The 19,635-nt window shown below is 40.1% G+C and overlaps 1 protein-coding gene across 2 annotated transcripts in view; it reads left to right on the top strand.

The window, feature by feature from the left end:
• The window catches only part of necab2 (N-terminal EF-hand calcium binding protein 2), a 156,789-nt gene extending 137,856 nt beyond the window's left edge, over positions 1 to 18,933 (top strand). For both annotated transcript variants that reach the window (XM_030425707.1, XM_030425706.1), the window contains 4 exons: positions 1,426 to 1,538; positions 10,113 to 10,190; positions 11,029 to 11,120; positions 12,353 to 18,933. In XM_030425707.1, coding sequence (XP_030281567.1) covers positions 1,426 to 1,538; positions 10,113 to 10,190; positions 11,029 to 11,120; positions 12,353 to 12,381 — 312 coding nt within the window. In that variant the 3' untranslated portion in view covers positions 12,382 to 18,933. The remainder of the gene's footprint in view (positions 1 to 1,425; positions 1,539 to 10,112; positions 10,191 to 11,028; positions 11,121 to 12,352) is intronic.
• Positions 18,934 to 19,635: the final 702 nt, after the last annotated feature.

Genomic DNA, 19,635 nt, shown 5'->3' with positions numbered 1-19,635 from the left:
TGAAATGTTGACCTGATGGTCACACTCAATGAAAAGCAGCTTATTTCTGTTCAGGAGGGTATAAATGGAACAACATTTCATATTCATTCATCCAATATTTTAATCTAAAGGGCTGGACCACCAGACCAAAAGGGGAACTTGAAGGAGAACTATGTTCTTTTGGAGAAGAAATTCAGCCCTAACCCTTCTTTTTTCCATAAGTGAATAAACAAGCTGTTCTCAGAGGAAAAAAAGAAAACTGTTTGAGGGTAGAAAGGCAGCAGGGTCTGCCACATATAAACAAGGTAAAACAGTATAAAATTGTGTTGTCCTTTAAGGTCAGTTTGTTTATTCACTTATTCAGTCATTAAAATGACGGTTGGTCTATTTAGTTTACTTTCTCTTCTGATTAAACTTTCTTCCCCCAAATTACATAATGCACCTTTAAACACAACAAATTAACCACGTCTCCTACTCTTCATTTGAGACGAACATTTAGGAAAACATTAACACACAGCTAAAATGCTTTAGCAAATCAAGGTTCATTTATTTATGAACACAGGTTTATACAATGAAAAGCCAGTTGTAGGCTCTTAATGTTACACAGAAAAGTGTTACTCATGGTGGAGTGTTGAGGATGAGTTCAGGAGTCCCACAGCCAGAGGAAAGAAGCTGCTCTTATCTGTAGTCTGGTGGTACGGCAGCAGATACTTCTGTATCTTTTGCCAGACAGCAGGAGGGTGAACATGCCCTGACTGGGGTGGGTGTTGTCTTTTTTTCTGGGCATTCTACAGACATCTGACTATACCAGTGATCTTCAGGGCGGTTATGATTACCTGCTGTAGAGCCTTTCTGTCCTCAGCCGTGCACCAACCATGCCATTTTGTGATGTTTCCAGTCTGAAGTCAGATCTTGACATGGGAATCTGGCTTCAGTCATTAAGAAGAAGAGCCGTTATTGTGCTTTAACTAGGTTCTTTAATGGTGTTGATTCACAAGTATGAAATGTATTCTACCTTGATTACGTTTTCATGTTTTAAAAATGTATACCAGATGTCAGATATAGTCATTACAGTAGTTTTCTAACAGTACTGGCAACCAAAAGCACCTGGTGTTCTTGGTTAGGATTCGAGAAAGATCCTGGTCCATGTTAATTAATGAATAAGTCAGTGCTGACTTAAACCTTGACACCGGACACTGTGAACACAATCCAAGCAGTAATTCTCTGAAATGTATTTGGCAAAGGACGGTAGAGGTTTATAAATCTATTTTGGATTGAAAATGAGAAATGTCAGCCAATGAAGACAAACAAAGGCAATTAAAAAGTTTCGTTATTTGGCAGGGAACTTTGCATTTGTTCAATCTTATCTGCTTGTAGCGAACACAGTGACTATCGCTAATATCAAAATGTTGGTTCAAAACTGTCTCCCTCTCTCTCCCTCTGCAGTCTTTGTTGCTGATTCGTCAGGAGATGGTGGTTTCCCAGAAGAAGCTTGGCGAGTTTTGCGAGGCTCTGAAGCAGTATCTGAAGAATGTGTCCACTCAGAGAGACTGCTTTCAGTAAGTCTCACTACTGCTCCACATTTCCATATCTGCTCTGCTGCAGCTGCAGTGTGCAGCACCATAACCGTAATCATTTTAAATATTTAATGTGTTCCATTTTCAGTGTCAGGACCTCGCTGTTTTTCTCACTTTATTAAGTACTTCCTCAAATATTCTCTCCTCTGGTCTTGGAGTGTGTCAGTATCTTTTTTAGGTGTTAATGCACACACACATGCACGCACGCACATACACACACACACATACACAAAGGCAGAAACAAACTTTTTCAGGTATGCTTTGAGTGAGTATTTCATCATAATCTTTACAAAACGCTGTAACTCCAAGGTAGTTTTAATCAGTGAGATACGATGTCATTCTGCAAATCTGTTGTGCAGATTATTGTGCCTGTAACATGCTGTACCTATTACACACCTCCTGTGCCTCCCTCTCTGAGCCTCAGGGTGCTAATATCCTGAGAGATTTCTCCAAATCCCAGACTCAATATGCTTAATGCACAGTCCACAGCCATATTCATGCCCTTGGCTAGACCTTAAGGTTCTGTCTCCACTGTTTTAGTTTTTCCTACCAGTAACTGCACTCTCTTCTTTGGGATAAAGGAACTGCTGAAGGGGTAGACAGAGGTATAATGCTTAACAATTTCACAGATTGCACAGAATGCATAGTGCATGTACGTACAGTAATATTCAATGCTTCTGGTATATGGGAAAACAGAAAGACCGCAGTCATTCTTAAACCCTGGTTAATTAAGAGCATTGTCTAAACACAAAATTGACATTGACATCTCTTTTATTAGTTGATAAGGCTAATGTGTTAACAGTTGTCTTTTCACTCACCCAGCAGACATACAGCAATACAATCATAGCTCTTTTTTTTGTTCTCAACCGTCCCCTTGAACGAAATGTCTGTCTCATTAGCTGCTAAACGTTCCACTACCTTCAGCAGCTAGTTGCAAACTTTGTCTGCTGTGTGCTAGGCATGTAACAGCTGTTTGAGTGCGAAATTGACGCTGAGAGTTGTGAGACTGAAACAAAACAGTAAAGTTATGGCCTGTTAAACCAAGAAGATTAGCCTATAATGATAATACACCTGACAGAAGCTACAGAGTGTTAGTACAAGTGTTCATTAGATCCTGATTACAGCACTGACATTGCTATGTGGCAGACAAGACAAACCCTACATTGATAATATTGATGTTATTAGTTGTTTTTTAAAGAAACAATATGTAACTTTCTGGATAAAGTAGGGTGATGGTTTAGTCTCATCCCCAGGTCATCCAGTACTGAAGCTCTGGGTTGGTGGCCCAGAACCATTACCAAACCAAAGCCTCAGTGTTTGATGACCTGGGGATAAAACTCAACAATCAGTTGTGTTAAAGCAAAAATCTGTATCTTTCCAGAAAGATACAGATTTATGCTTAAGCACTGTTTACTAGAAAAAAAGAACTGACAAACCAGAAACAAGTCTCTACAAATAAACCATAAAAAAAAGGAAGAGACTAAATTAAATGATTAATTTAGTGTTCGCTCCCTGATTGGAAGATATCTTAATCATCACTGGTGATTTATCAGCCTGAATACTCATGTACCTGGAAGACTGCTGTATAGTCATGTACCTGTCTTAAACTATCATGAAGAGGAAGGACCAACCAATCTGAGACAACTTTATTTATTGACCTAAGGACGTCTGAGGTGATGGACAGAAGAAAAGTTACAGGCGAGGCAGTGAATACCCCTCAGAGTCCAATAAGATTGTTCATAAAAGTAAAAAGATATTGCACTCGTCGTTAATCTGCCTGGAGCAGAGCATCCTCAAAAACTGTAGAGATGGGAGACATTGTTTTTGCAGTGTAACTTAACTCTAACTTTAGGCTCTCTTAATCTGGGCTGGAGGCATGACGAAAGCTGTCAAACACAGAAAAAATAATGTTCTGGTCTGGTGAAACCAGACTGAGCATTTTGGCAATCATATCAAACAGTGTGGGGTAATCCAAACATCACACAGCAGAAACACACCATTCACACCATGTAGCCTGTCAGTGGCATCATCGTGCTGTGGGGATGTTTCTTTTGCAGCAGACTCTTAAATCCTGGGGGGAAGGTCTTTGCGAAAGCTGTGCAGTTTTCAAAGAAGAATGGGGATAAGCACAGTGTGCAGATGTGCAAAGCTGAGATAAGCATACAGTATACGCGTAAAGTCATGGCTGTAACTGCTGCCAAAGTTGCTTCTACTAAATGTAAAGCGAATGTATGCATTACTTTGTGATTGGGTGGGGAGAACCATAAAAGGTCAATGTCTAATAATGAGTTCTCTTGTAGCGACATTTTACAAGTAAAAGATTGAACACAGCAAAAGAATAAACCAATGTTTTTATGTTTGCACCCATTTTATTCCATTTTAGTTCGCCACATTTTATGATCAGCATATTTTTTGATAAAATGTTGCCCGGGCCGGAGGGAAGTGTCTCTGTCACAGCAAATAATGTCTTATAATCATTTGGATGGAAGAAGTTTGAAAGTGGAACAAGGCGAAGGTTTTGGAGTCAGAGCAAGTTGTTGTTTATCTTTTTGCTTATGTAGTGCTGTAAGGCCCCAGGGGCACGCTATTCTGGAAAACTTGGTCACATGCAATCAAAGCCCTGCAGTGAACTGTGGCTCTTACCCGGCCGTCAAGGGACAGGCTATGCTAGGAAACTTGAAATTGCACGTCCCGACCTTTGAAACTCTGTTATAAACCTCTTTTGCTGCTGTGAAAGTTCAACTGGCACCTTGATTTACTGATGCTGTTCCCAGCACTGTTTTCCAAGCACATTTATCTCTACGATAATAGCAGTAGTATATTGAGACAGCATCAATTTTCAAAACCAGATACATCAAGTTAAATATAAACTATATCACTGCCAGTATCGACACAACCATAAAGATATGTGCTGCTCTGATGGAGTCAGTATGGGTAGTTGATGGTCCAACACTTTGTCCCAGACTAAAATGTCCCAACAACTGCTGGATGGATGGCCACAAATGTTTATAGAAGATGAATTGCTATCACTTTGGCCATCCTTTATCTTTCCTCTAGCGCCACCATTAGACATTCCCATCAGCCTTTTGTTGAAGTCAGGGCTGGTAAGATTGTAGAAAACCAGCAAGAGCAGGCTATACTTTCAAAGTATCCCAACTAAAAAATCCCACCTCCTCCCTACAGGGCCAGTCCTCCGAAACACATAGCTCACTGGCCAGCAGGGAGATGTGTAAGCTGCTAGTTCGCTATGTTCAATGATCTCTCTTAATGTTTTTTTTTTAGTCTAATAAATACATTAACAACTCTTTTAAATGTCAAAATGCCACCATCATAAAAACAGAAGCAAAATAGCCATAGTGAATGTACCACAGTTCAAAAAGGCTACCCAGTGTGCTTTGTGTTATTGTTAGCCACTGAGGGAGTCTATTGCTGCTGCCATGCCCCTGTTCTTTGGCTGTGTGCTTTGTGCTACTGAGTTACCTAGCTGCTGAACAAAACACCCTGTGGCTGTGTGCTTTGAGTGTAACACATATTTGTAGTTGCTAACCAAATCCATGTAACTTAAAACAATGAACATAGCCGCTGTGAGTATGATATGCTCAAGCTAGTATGTTAGAATTAGAAATTAGAATTAGTTTGCTAATAGCTGTGCTAAAACATTTGCCTAGCCTCATGTGCCATGAGAGCCGAGTGCAAAGGACAGAGTGTGTGCAGGCAGACAGGTAGACAGACAGGTCCTGTCCAGTCTTTTCATACAGGCTGAATTAAATGTTTGGATTGGCTTATTACAGGCCTGCAACAGCCATATATAGTGGATTTCTTTCTGTTATTTGTCAGAGCTTTGTCTGATCTGATGTATAGATTGATTGTTGTGATGTTAAAGGATTTTCTACAAATACAAATATAGCAAAAAACACTTCCAGAATAACTTACCAACCCTAGCTTTAAGCATGCTTATGTTAACTTTAGCTCAAAGCACGGCTGTGTCAAAGTACAACATGGTGTACTTCATGATTTGCTTCCTTCCAGGTTTGCTCAGTATGTGGAGAATTTGGGCATACCCTTGACTTTTAGTTATGTTTATCATTAACTTTGTCATCCATCCATTTTCAACCATTTTTCTCTGATTTAAAAAACATTCAAGGATTTTTGGGGTTTTATGAGAACTTTAACAGCCCTGTTCATAGATGATAAAAGCTTTTCTTCAACAAGACATGCACACACACACACACACACACACACACACCTAGGACAAAATGTATGAAATGATTCAGCTCAATAAATTGCAGGTGGAAGTGGCCTTCGGTTGAAGCACCACATTCATCCTAATGAGGCTCTTTCTTTGGTGTTTGTTTTTAACATTTTTCAGCTTTTTCACTGGCTTGTTGGTAGCTTTGCTACTCCCTTACTTTATCAGTAAATACGGTGGCAGCACAATGCTTATATGTAGCTGGGGTAAGTAATGCAGAGAAGCTTTGTTGATGGAAGAAGCCTGCTCATTACCTCTGAACAGATTTTCCTGTGTGCTGTCTCCTTCTTTCTCTCTTTTGTGTCACTAACCCTCTTTTAATCTTGCACAAACAATCTGTACTTCTCTATAAAGTTTTTGTACTATCTGCCTACCCTACTCATTATCTTTTGGGGTGTATGTGTGATTACCTGCACAAACACTTTATTATACCCTCTAGCAGAGCTAACACATTTAATGTAATGCCCTGTAAAATGTTAAGCGGGTAGCAGCAGCCTGTCCCCCCAGTGCCCTCCTCAGGTTCAGGGAAGAACTGCCTTTTAGACTGTGGATACACTGCTCAGGCCAAGTGATCAGACCAAGCCTTTAGATCACATAGAAATACAAGCAGTGACAGGTATTTGTATTATACATGTCAGTGGTCGAGGTACTGGATGAGAAATAGCTCCTCAAGATTTTGCATAACAAAGCATTTCATTTTCTAAACATCAAGAATAAGTTGTACATTTGGTAGTTGATATTCGATCAATAAAAAATATATTCAGATTGATTCCTTATAATGAAATGACAATTTGTCCTTAACTGTTAATAAGTAATAAGGCCCTCATAAGATGCTTATTAACATTAATGATAGTAGAATACAAATGTTTTATAGTTGAGTTATAAGACCTATACATTTCTTATTATAGACCGCTTAAGAACAAAGCCTTAAGAGTCTCTTATGACTGGTGAGCATTACAAATACATTAAGTCTAACTGACTTACCTTTATAGGTAATTATTATTAGGTCCTTGTTAAACTTTGACATAGCTTTTTATGTTGCTTTATTAACATTAATGAATGCTGTATTATGCACTTATTAACAGTAAACTTTGTTTTTGCAGCTACATGAGCTAAAGCTAGACCACCAATATATTAAGGATATGGTTAGGTTTTCACAATGGTACATCCATATACAATTTTATTTTATGTCACTCTGTAAGACCCTTCATCTTGCCATGCCATACTTCCTGCCTCTCTTAGCAAGTTCAACAACTGCTAGCTCCTTTCAGGTAGAGCAACAACAGAGCCAAGGTCATCCTGAAAAAACTTGCTGTCAATAAACACTCTGTCCACAGACTACTAACTCACCCCTACTTTCATTTTACTTAACTACCAACCTAGCCAGCTAATTATTACATCATTATTATTATTATTATTATTATTGTTATTAATAATATATATATATATATATATATATATATATATATATATATATATATATATATATATATATATATATATACTGGTTTTTTTTATAGTCCGGCCAGTCTGTTCACTCTGCTGCCATCTGGCAAAAGATACAGAAGTATCTGCTGCCGTACCAGCAGACTATATAGCAACTTACTTCCCCAGGCTGTGAAACTGTTATCCTCCACACTCTGCCATATTTTATTTTGTTTGTGTAGCATGAAGGGACTACACCTTGCATGTTGTGGTAAAATCTTGTGTTGTAAAATTACAATAAAAGGAAGCTTTGAGCTTTTATTAGCAGGAGATAGCTGAGAGACAGAGTTATCTCAGCAACTTGTAATTCTGAAGACAGTCCTATCAGTGATTGATTATTACTGTCTGTTGGGTATAATCTTATTAGGTGAATACAAATATGTGTCTACATTTAGCCACTATGATTAAGTACACTAAGGTAGTGCCATGACATTAAATATTACTTATGTCTTGAGATCTTTGATGAAACTCAGGATCCACCTGCTGTAGTGTATAGATCATGTGAAATATTTCACATGTGAAGTTAAACTTGTGCCAGATTAAGAAATACATCACTGTGAACGAGGTCAAACACTATCCACATGAAAGGAGATTTTTCTTTTGCGATTTTAGAAAGGTCTGTGCTGGCACCATGAAAATTGCTTTGAAAATTGAAACGAAAACTGTGTTTGTGATAAGAGGTACCCTGAGCAGGCGTTAATGCAAGTGTAATTTCATGCCGAAACAAGTACCAGAATTGCTCTGCACCGCCTCATCTGCATAAACACAACCTCAGCTGCTCCGCTTCTCTCACTTGGCTGCGTTCAGAGACAGAGAATGACAAAAACGGGCAGGTGCAGCTAATGGACTTGAGTCCGATGCAAACGGCATCACACTGCATTGGTGCTGCTGTCCATTATTTACTGGAACTAAATCTGAGGTCTGGTGTCATGTCAAACACCAACTGGGGACTTTTAATCGAGCTTAGTAGTAGTTCACATCACATTCTTTCATCATATGTTTAGAATTATTCAAAAACATACCACCGCATGTTGAATGCTTCATCATGCGGTGGATCAGCAGGTTTAATTCTTTCTTCCTGTCAACTTTAAACAATAAAATAAGACGACAGGATGGTAGACTTGTGATCATTAAGACAAGGATGACTAAGTAGCATACTGTCACTAAACCGCAATCCTTTAGCTGTGATATGTTGATGCGAGGGGGGCGAGCTGGCATAGATGGTGATGCCAGTCCCCTTTAGCTTCAAAATATTTCAGTTACCAACCTATCTGTCCTTTCCAAATCTTTTTAATGTTACTACAGAAATAAGGAGGAAGCAAACTGGGCTGCCGATGATCTGACAGAAGGCTAACACTGATGTTACATTAGCTAATCGTTTTACGTAAGCCACCTCGTCAACTAGTGTTTTTCTAGCATTAGCTAACCTAAGATGTGACTGTGAAGATTGTGGTATTAATATAATGTGACATCATAATGATACCTGTGAAGTAAGTACTTTGGAGACGCAACAAACAAAACGAACCCAACACGTCGCAAATATAAGTTATAACAGGAAGCAGGAATGTTGACCCTAGGTTCATCCGGGAACCAAGCTTGCTCACGGTCAATTTAGGACTTGAATTATATGCACTGTTCTGTTAGACTTTCAAAATGCAAAAGTGCTGACTAACACTTTGCACTGTACATATATATGACTTTTGGACTGTTATAAACGTTGTCAAACTTTCACGGTTTGGTTAGATTCAGCAAAAAAAAAAAATTAACGTAACTCGTTAAGAACAAATTACCCTCAAATGGGACCAGAAGCCCGGTCTGTGAAGGGAAAGTCCTGTGAATGACCCATCCAACCACCCCATGCACCCCTGACTCGGAGTTTCCCAGTCTTTATACCACTGTACTGGAGGGGTGCTTCATGAAGCGATGCTGCAGTGTTACCTACAGCGTTGGGCCACTTACAAGGCTGCAGCATGTTACTCATTGACAGCGAGACAGGCTGGAATATCCCCATCCATGTGAGCGCCAACTAACTCTTAAACACCATTTTTCTGCACCCTGCAACCAAAATACTCCTGCTGACGAGCGGCATTCCCCTTTGGGCTGTTTAACCTTTGTCAAATAGACATCTCCAGCCAGATAACAGACTTTCTCATGACGGTGCTCCCAGTTCACCGCTGCAGTTCTTGAAAAGCAGCACTTGCTGTGAAAACAAGAGTGAGTGAGTGATTTCCAGCACCTTGTTGAACCCAGACTAAAACACATTCATGCTGCTCCAGAGGCAATGTGGAGCTCTTGCTCATTACTGCGAAGTGTACCCCCTATAAAGTGCCTCGCAGAATAGGCCAATAACCTCCCGCTCCCGCTGTTCACACTGACCTGGTCATGCGTTGTTCCACTGTATTATTGCTCATTTCATTTTTATGGAGGGGATGCACTTTCCCAGCCCTCATCTCGTCGTTAAGTGATATAACATCAATATTGTATACACCATCTTCTTTTTCCCGAAAGCCCGACTATTGTTGTGTCTATGTATCTTTTTCATTTCAATCACATGTCTCTAATGTGCTCCTGTCATGTCTATCATCTGCTCCGTCCTCAAACTTTCTCTTTAACTCCCTTTCCCGCTACATCTAATCCATCTCTCCCCTCCTCTACCATCACTTATGCCATCAATCTATCGTATACATGCATCCCTCCTCTCGCCTCCATTTTCCATTTACCATTCTGTCATAATTCTCACTTCCTCTACCCTTCACTTTCAACGCCACCTACCCTCCTCTATTATCTACTCATTCCTATTCTCCTCTGCCTCCCCGCTCCAGTGTGACTGCAGTGCGCCTGCCTGACGGTTTATCCTTTGTCGTCTACGAGTTCTGGGATGGAGAGGAGGAGTGGAAGAGGTGAGTTTTCAATCACATATGGCTTTATGTGCTTAAAATAATCATATTCAATCTTAAGCCTAAGCTTCTGGCAAATGTCTGTCACTCATGCTTGTATTAAAAGGCTTTGTGATTTTCTGTGAACACGCCTCTAAAACAGCCATAATGCAGTTAAAGTCACAATCCTGCTGTGACAAGGAACGGGCAGAATGAAACATCTGTAAATGCCGAGGAAGGCCCATTGCCGCAGAATGTCTCATTTCCAATGCTGATCCACTCTAAAGGTATTAAAAGTCATTACTGGGTGTGGACATTCGTTTTGTTTCTGAAAATGCCTTCGAGTCAGCACTCTTGACTGCTCTGGAAAGTTTTTTGGAGCTGAGCGTGCCGTTCCTTCCTGCCATTGTTTTCATTGATTGGTGACTGGCCAAATAAAGAGAGCGCTCACTTCTCTTCCATTACTGCCACGAGCCTGCTGGATAAATTCCTCCATCCACATTTAATTAGCATGCTCCAGCCATTGCCGCTCGCTCCAGAGCTGCAGGAGCACTTGAGTTGCGTCAGGTCATCATGATTTAGTGATGGTGCTGGTGCTGGGCGCGAGGAGAGGCTGCTGATGCTGCTGCCTTCTGATCAGAGTTTCTGCTCCACTGCTCACAGCATCTCTCCGCCATTAATATTTCAAGTCTTACAGTAAAGGCTGAGGGCTGCGCTAAGCGGTTGGAGGCTATGTGTGCTCACATGCGTCTGTGGGTGGGGGTGCAGATGCGTGTGCTTGCGTGAATACAGTATGTATTATGTGTGTAGCTGTGTGCGTGTGTGTGTGTGTGCGCTCTCACATTCTCCCTTCTGATTCCAGGCACCTCCAGTCGGCCCCTAACAAAGCCTTTCAGCATGTGAAGGTGGATACACTGTGCCAGCCAGAGGCCATGTCCTCTGTAGCCGTGCCAGGTGAGTGGTGAAATACTACAGAGTACAGCTAGAGAATGAAACGAGGGCTATTATTCTGTCAACAAATGAAGGAGGAGTGAAAAAATGCTGAATGCGTGTGCATGGACTGTAACCACATAAACTTACTAAAGTACTATAGTTAAATTTACTACATGGAACTTTTAACTGGCTATGAAGCACTCCCAATCTATCACTGATGCCTCTATATGCTCTACATAAGCACATAGTTTGTTGCCCTGTCCTGATCCGACACACCTGCAGCAGAACTTCATAACGACCTGATCAATTGAATCAGGTGTGTTGTGGCAGGGAAACATCTGAAACATGCAGGGCATGACCAGAGGTCTCATTTATAAACATTACGTACGTACAAAATGGGGACTGAAAGGGGCGTACTGCCACCTCCCATGCCAAAGTGGTGATCTATAAAAACAAACCTGAAGGGAGAATGTGTTATATTGTGTTATATATCCTATGCTATACTATTACTATTTAACATCTAAGTAATACCTATATTATTCTTATCAGTCGGACCGCCTTTGACGGACTAAGCACAAGACTAATTAGGCGGACTACATTTACAATTTGCCAATCACTTTTTGCATTCTTGGATTTATTGTTTGTAAGATATCAGAAAATAATGTTCCCAGAGCCTAAGATGATGCTTTAACAGTCCAAACCCAAAAGAAAACAAGAACATAATAAAGATTTAAAACAGATAAAAACACGCTGGAGGAGCTGAAAACTGGAGCTGAATTTTTTGTGGAAAATGACTTAAATTATTAAACAATTAACAACATTTTATAGTTAAAAATGGAGTATAGAACAATATAACAAAACAGAAACTAATGAAATGATGTTACAATACACATATACAGCTGTGTAATTACTTGAAGCTGAGATGCTCCGGACGGTTAAAGCAGCCTGGCATCATTTAAAACGTCTGACACTGGCAGGCGTCCATGCATCGAGGTGTACTCTGTCACTGACTTGAGGTGATGCCTGGCAGAATGCCATTTGTACTTTTTCTCATCTAATCCTCGTTTTTTCCTCCCTCTCTGTCTTCTTTCTTTCTCTGCCATGCCACATTTCTCCTCATCTCTTTTCAATCTGTTTTCCTCTCATTGTGCTCCTCTCTGGGACACTTTTTCTTCTCCCTGAATCTCTCTTTCACTCCCACCTCTTTTTAACTTGTCGTCTCTATCTCTCCATCTCTCTCTCTCTCTCTGCAGCCGCCTGGTGCAGTGTGAACAGGGACTGAGCATGAAGATATTCAACTACGCGCCAAGACTCCCCCCGACACTCCCCACTTCCTCTGTAACTCCCCTCGGACCCTAAATCCTTCTCCCCCTGCGTTTCACCCGCTCTCACCCCCCCTTAAACCCCCTCCTCTTTCAACCCTCACTTCTCCTTAACTCTTTTTGTAAGTACATGTTTACACAGTGCAAATGAATGGTGTCAACTGCAGTGAAAATTGAACAAACAGTGCATTTTACGATGTGAGATTACTTCAACGCGTTTGCAGATATCAACAATAATGTCATGTTTCGAGTAGCTTTGAGCCACTGAGTTTTGTCATGTAGCAAGGACCCTGACGTTGAGGTTTTCATGTAGCAGTTAATGTTTTTGAGTAGTGCATCTGGGAATGAGGCTGTTTATCACTAATCCGCAGGTAGCTCATCTGTTTAGCTATATTTCAATGACCAAACGCTTTGGACATTATTCTCACATCAGCCATTCTGAACACGCATCATCATTTTAAGAAAAAGAGGTCTATAGACGGACGAAGTCACCAGATTAGCTTGCAATCTCAGGAAAACTGAATGTTTGAATTTAGCTTGTAGGCTAGCTAGATCCCTAGCTAGCTGTGACTTACATTTCTAGAGTCCCTAATAACGGAGTTGGTGTCGTGTCAAATGTGTGAAACCATGATGGCCTTGCAAGCAGCGAAAGGATTTTCAGAAATGTATAAGTAGGTTACCAAATGTGTCAGTGTTTAAGATGTTCTGCATTGATATGGACAAAAGCTAGCTAGCTAGAGCTAGTAAAAAGCAGTGAAGTTGCACGTTTACTAACTCAATGATTAGATAATTATCAATAATGATAATAATATTCATAATAACATTTAGTATAAAAATGCACACAATATTCATACATTTCATGTCATGTACAACTTTGGTTTTTCATTTTAATATGTTTCAGTTTTCCCAGAGAGACTGAGGTCAAATGTCATATTAGCTTAAATGTACGACATCCCTTACTCTTTTTTTTGTAGGGAAAAAACTCTTTCTAAAATGTAACATATCTTACATCTTTAAGACAAATAAAAATAAAAATAAATTCAGCCATCTCATTGACAGTTAGCTTTGATCTGTGGGTTGGTCGACTTGTTCCAATAAAAACAGCATTTTCCTAAATGATTACAGCTACACCCCCTATAATTAAGATGAGAGAGCGTGTACACAGTATCTCACAATAGATTTACAGTCCTCTGCACACTCATGCTATCAGAGAACCAGGGTTACAGTCATAACTTTAGGTTTTAAATGCTTACTTACATTTATGCCAGTCTGTAAATGAATGCAGCTGTCGTTCCAGAGTTATTTTCCTGTATATCTGCACATGGTATTTTACCTCAAAATACACTCCTGTATTTTTTCAATATCCCCATATCCATTAGTTTGGTTGTATGAGCGTTATCTTGTTGAGTTTGCTCATGTTCAATGGCTGCTGTGGGAGTAATGTCTAGGATGGTATATACACTCATTTGTAAACTCATGTTTAAACAAAGATCTGGTTTGTAATAAGCAACAGAACCCTCAAGCCAAATCTCTGTGAAGCCAGACATCAGGATTAGAGACTGGCCGATAGGAGTGGGCCACTGCAGTATTCAGCATCCCACATTATGAATAGGTGTTCGTCTTCACAAACGTTTGGGTATGTAGACACCAGTTTCTGTTTGACAGTTGATTTGAATTTCTCATGTAGCTTTTATTTCATGAAACACTGACACGAGGGTCAAGTGAGAGGTGAGATGAACAGATCGTCTTTGCTGTCAAGAAATCATTTCTGACTCCGACAAAAGTCTGCTGCTACCTTGAGACAGAAGCATAGCGATAAAGGCAGTGCCTCACTGTTCTCCATGCAGCTAGCATTTGTTTTATTTCCACCTTCTGTTTGTGTATTACTTATCTGAATTGGCGCTGGGTAGCTTATATTAGCAGTGTGAGTCTAGTAGAGAGTGTACATATATGAAAATGTTGTTCTATTCTGATTATATTTGTATTTATTGACATATTTTAGTGCTATGGTGCAAATTTTTCCTCAGTGGAAGCAGCAGTAGCTGTGTAGGCACTGCGGCTTCATGTAACAGTTTGTTTGAATCAGAATACCTACCATCAGACACTTCAGACAGATTAACCCATCTGAATGACACTGAATATGAAGCCTTAAACATCACCACATACTAGAGGAGGTCCTACGGTTTTCAAAAGATTACACTGTCTTTTTTTGATGTGAAGTAAACTCCCAGTAAGCAGGGAAATGCCCACTAGCGGTCTGTCAGTGTGGACCTCATGGCATCAGACTACACAACACCAGTTTAGTGTTGCATTGACATATTAAGACAAAGATAGTTTTGCCATTACATTAGATTTCTGCACACCAGACTTTCTCATCATCAAAGCACTTGGGAAATAACTTCGATATAGGACTTCCCATCACTTAGTGCACTGTAGCTGATAGCATCAATATCTTTCACAATCAATGATCACATATATCGCCACCATTGACCCCTAGCTACAGGAGACTAGGGTCTCAATATCTAGAATTCAACTGGAGGACCACGCAGAAAGATGTGGACCACCATTATCAAATGCTCGACAGCTCTGATCAGTTGTCCCTCAAAAAATAAGACAAGACCAACATCTAGAAACTCTGATCAGCACATTATTGTCATGTGACCAAAGGTAAAACTGTTCAAGGAAGGAGTGGCTCGCTTACAGAAGAGGATTGGTGTCAGCTCCTGTGCAGTTTTCCTGTTGGCCTGGGTTTATTTCCACTATCCAAATAACCTCAAAGGAACCTCTCCAGCAAATATACATTAATGTGATCATGTACCGTGGCTACAAACTTGGCTGAATTGGCAATTGGGAACTGAAATGATAACGAGGTCAACAAACAGAAGAAAAGGTTAAGTCTTGTCTTATTCCTGTTTGGCCTTTCCCGTGAACTTGGTGGATTTGTTGGAAATTGATCGGACCCGCCTCAGCATCCGCTCTGATCTCTCTTGATCCTTGGAGCAAATCTCACCATGTTCGAAAATAAAGTCTTCACCCATTCACCCTGGGCGGAGCTTAGGTCAAAATACACAAGATTCAATCCCCCAGACGCCTCACCCAACCTCACCACCACTAACACCACCCTGAGCCCACCATCGAAAAACAATCAGACTGTCACTCAGAAAGCACAATGTAAAAATGAGTGAATATTGTGACTTGAAGATAGAGTGTATTAGAGGTTGTTGAGTATAATGAGAGTATTTAGAGATATATTGTGTTACTGTTTATCTGGTAAAAGGTTTATTGATGAATCACTACTTCTTTATAGCTCTATACTTTCAAAGGTGCCATTTTGCCATCCACCTCACTGTTGACTCTATTTTCTCAGTTTTCATTGGTGAATGGCAGCCAGTCTGTCATCTGCCAGTACTTTGGTAGCAGTGGGTGGGGGATCCAGCTACACTGATACTAAAGATCGATCCAGCACTTCTTTTAGAGCTCTGGGCTGCACTGAGCGGGGCAGGGCTGTGTGGAATGTGGAAGTGTTGAATATTATTCGATATATTGTAACAGATATACGTATTACAGTAGGCTTATAGAACAGGCATGCAAAGGCATTGCAGCTTTATCTGTGAAATGTCTCTATTAATCTCTCCGAGTGTCTGTGTTAAAGGAGTCCTGTGGAGCTTTTGACCACTAGTAGCACTGTGGAGCAATGTGTTCACGAGTGCATAAAGTGATTTGTTTGTCTGCTGCAGGCAATAGGATATACATTCTTGCAATTTCACACAATTTTTGCTGAATAGCTCGCGGCAGTACAGCATCAAGAAATGTAGCACAAACAAAGGCTGCTAGCAAACATGGATGTAGCTCAACAATGCAGGATTCAAAATGTTAGCATAGTTAGCAGTGGTTTCGAGTGGGTATACTTCACTTGAGTTTTAAATGCTTAACCAAGTTGTGTCCACAAGGAGAACAGGCTCAGCTGATCTGGAGCTAACCTAAGTCTAATCTGATGACATTACCTTAAAAAGGTGCAATATGTAAGAATTTAAGTTGAAAACGTTCAAAAATGTAACAAAAAATATGAACCGAATTAGTTTGGACGTTATGGCGCCTTTGTATCGTTGATATATGCTCAAGTAAGCATGCTAACAAGCTTACCCCAACAGGTCCTTGTCTAAAGCTCCTGTGCTAGCAGTGCCAACACTTTCATGGTTCTTGAAGTCCTGGTCCCAACTGCTAGCTGCACAGCTAAATAGCTAACAGCAGTTAGCGGGAGCATATTGTAGCAATAGGCTGTGCCCAATTGGTCTGATTTTGACAGGTGGTCATTCTTATATACTGCACCTTTAAGATCTGCCAAACACTGGTGTTTCAGAGGAGCACATCATCACAATATCATTATTTACTCAACATTTCTCTTGTATGTTTGGCCTCCAAAAAAAGTAAATGATGTGGGAGCCATTTTTTGGTTATTTTAGTCACTTTTTTGACATTTATTTTTGCAAATATTTAAAAAAATATATAAATGTGAAACTTAATAAACCTCAATCAAGAGATGTACTACTGGAAAAAAATATTTAATCCTAAATCCTGTCTCCCGTTACCATTAGCAAAAAAAAAAAACACATTCTGTGACAGGCTTTTATCCATGGCTCCATCTTGTCTTGATAATTGGGGTTCATTGTGTATTTGGCTGTGGTCTGCAGCTGGTGCAGAATGCAGCAGCAAGTTTTGTGACAAATGATAAATGCAGAAACTGTATCGCTCCATCACTTGGCTGGATTACCTAGGCTTCCTTTAGAGTTCAATGTAAGATTCTTTTAGTTACTTTAAGATGTCCATGGCTTTGGTTGCATTAGTATGAGATCTTATAACACCCTATTCTGCACCAAGGCCACTCAGGTTCGAGGGTTGTTGTTGTTCTGTTGTCCTTTAAATCTCTTAAATGGTGTCTACAGTAGTAAATGGTAAGATAAAACTTCTCCAGTGATATAAACCTCTGAGGACACAGCGATGATGTTAAAGGTGTCACCTGATTTAAATCCACCATAAAGGAGACCTATTTTGCCTCTTCCTCGTTTTTCCTGTCCTTCAGTGTTTCATATATGCTCTTGTGCATGCAAAAGATCGTGAAAGTGAAAAAAGTTGGGAAGGTCCCACCCACAGAAATCACTGCCCCTCAAAACGCCTACGTCTCAATGTCACACATTTGCACCATTTATGCCACATGGCAAATTTGGCATCGGGGGGATACACTGAGGGGGATACATAGCTGCAGCGCTGGACAGTATGAGAAAACTGATTTTGAGCACTAAAGCATGTAAACATATTCTATTAGTAACGCAAAATAAGAAAATAAACTCCAAAAAAGAGCATAATACGTCTCCCTTTAAACTGCAGCTAATGACATGAATGAAAAGCAGTGAATGCAACATGACTTTGGTGCGTTTACCTGAAAGCTCCACAAGGTTCCTTTAAACATTCACTTCTTAAAAAAAAAATACTACTTGCACTCCTGTGCCACTTCAAAATGTGCCAGATCATGTATGCGTTGAAGAAGGAGCTGCTGTATTCCGAATAGAAACATAAAGCCATATTGCATGGATTGATGTTTACATGTCAGTGACTTACTTTACTGATAGCCATAGTTTTTCAGTACTCGAGTGCCCAGCTGAATGCAGCCCACACTCTCTGATCGAGGGTTTCTTTCCTGTACATTGTGCCCAGCTCGGTTGGGTTGTGTATATGAGATAGATAGTGAATCAACTGTCAGAAATGCCAATACTGTTTCCTATTGATACATTCCTGAATGTCCCTCAGACTGTGCAACCTGTTTCTTTTCTATCCTCCTACTCCTCAGTGCAACCTGTGCTTCGTCATACAATGGGAGAGTTATGACACCGGAAAGTGAGTGAGACAGGATTTGAGACCTTGATTGAATGTTTCCTGGGAGCATGTTAAGGTAAAACACAGAGGGACATGGCAGCCTCAGCATCCGTAGCTGCAGGGGAGCTGGTGGACGGACAGCGTGTCACCGGGTTTACCTCAACGAGTGCTGTTCCTCCATACCAGGCCCATCAGGAACCAGCCAGAACTGACCAGTGTCATAACTCTTCCTTTATATGGCTGTGTTCTTTTCTATCCTTCAACTGAGTGCATGTCAACTGAATGTCCAGTAACTTCTTTGCTGTAGTATTAGGCCATGCTACTCTTCAATGGGTTTTGTGCATTTCTTACCTTCTTCTTTCTTTTCTAGTATTCCTATGAAGGAGACAGAGACTAAAAATCTATTATATAAAATATATATGACTAGAAAAATGGCATACAAGAATGAAGATTCACTTTTATGGCAATGTTTAATGAAATATTAATTCTTAATGTATGTTTCAGTAAAAACTGCTTTCTCTTCTTAAGTGTAGAGACTTATTGCAGGGATGCAAGTATTATATTTGGTCTTTAAAGAATATCTTGTTGAAATTCTAGACGATGTAGAGTGATGCAATTCAATAAAACTATAAAACTGAAAACTGCTTTGTGGCTTTTAATCCTGCTGGTGATTCACATCGGTGCGAATGTCACGCTGAAAGGTTCCAGCAGATCTAGGATTTATTAAAGAATTTTTCTCGTGATGGAAAATTAGATTCATCCTGTGGGACAAACCTCAGTTCAGATGTTTACTTTACGGTTTGATGAGTATTTAAATGACATGAACTGAAAACAATCCACTTAATCTGATCTCAACCTAACAAGGATGCGGTAGTTTCATTAAAGGTGCACCCTTCTGATTTGATTTGTGAGGTGTGCTGGAGAAGTGGCTAAATTAAGTGTATGGGAGATTTCTGAGTGCTTTCGATGTACACTCCACACAACCAAAGTGAGGGAGACACACTTTTCATAAGTGTTTTTGTTGAAGTCCCGACCAAAGATTGTAGCCAATGACAAGAGACAAATACATTTTTGACTCAGTTTCAGTCTTGCAATGAATTGCACATAATGTCTGTCAAGTTCAAAATACATTTACAAGTCAGGAAAGTCCTAAGATTGTCATAAAGATAGGAAAAGTTTATGGAAAACTTCTCCGTGAACTACATCATCTCGCACAATATACTGTATGTCACCAACACCAACACGGCCATCACTGTCACAGAGGAAGAATTAAAAGAGGTAACAATCACAATAAGTTTGGCCATATTGCCATCTGGATTTATGAATAAATCAATTAAAGCATA

The sequence above is a fragment of the Sparus aurata genome, chromosome 8, assembly GCF_900880675.1.
Source record: "Sparus aurata chromosome 8, fSpaAur1.1, whole genome shotgun sequence".
NCBI classification, from domain to species: Eukaryota; Metazoa; Chordata; class Actinopteri; order Spariformes; family Sparidae; genus Sparus; species Sparus aurata.
This window is presented reverse-complemented; position numbering and strand designations above follow the sequence as displayed.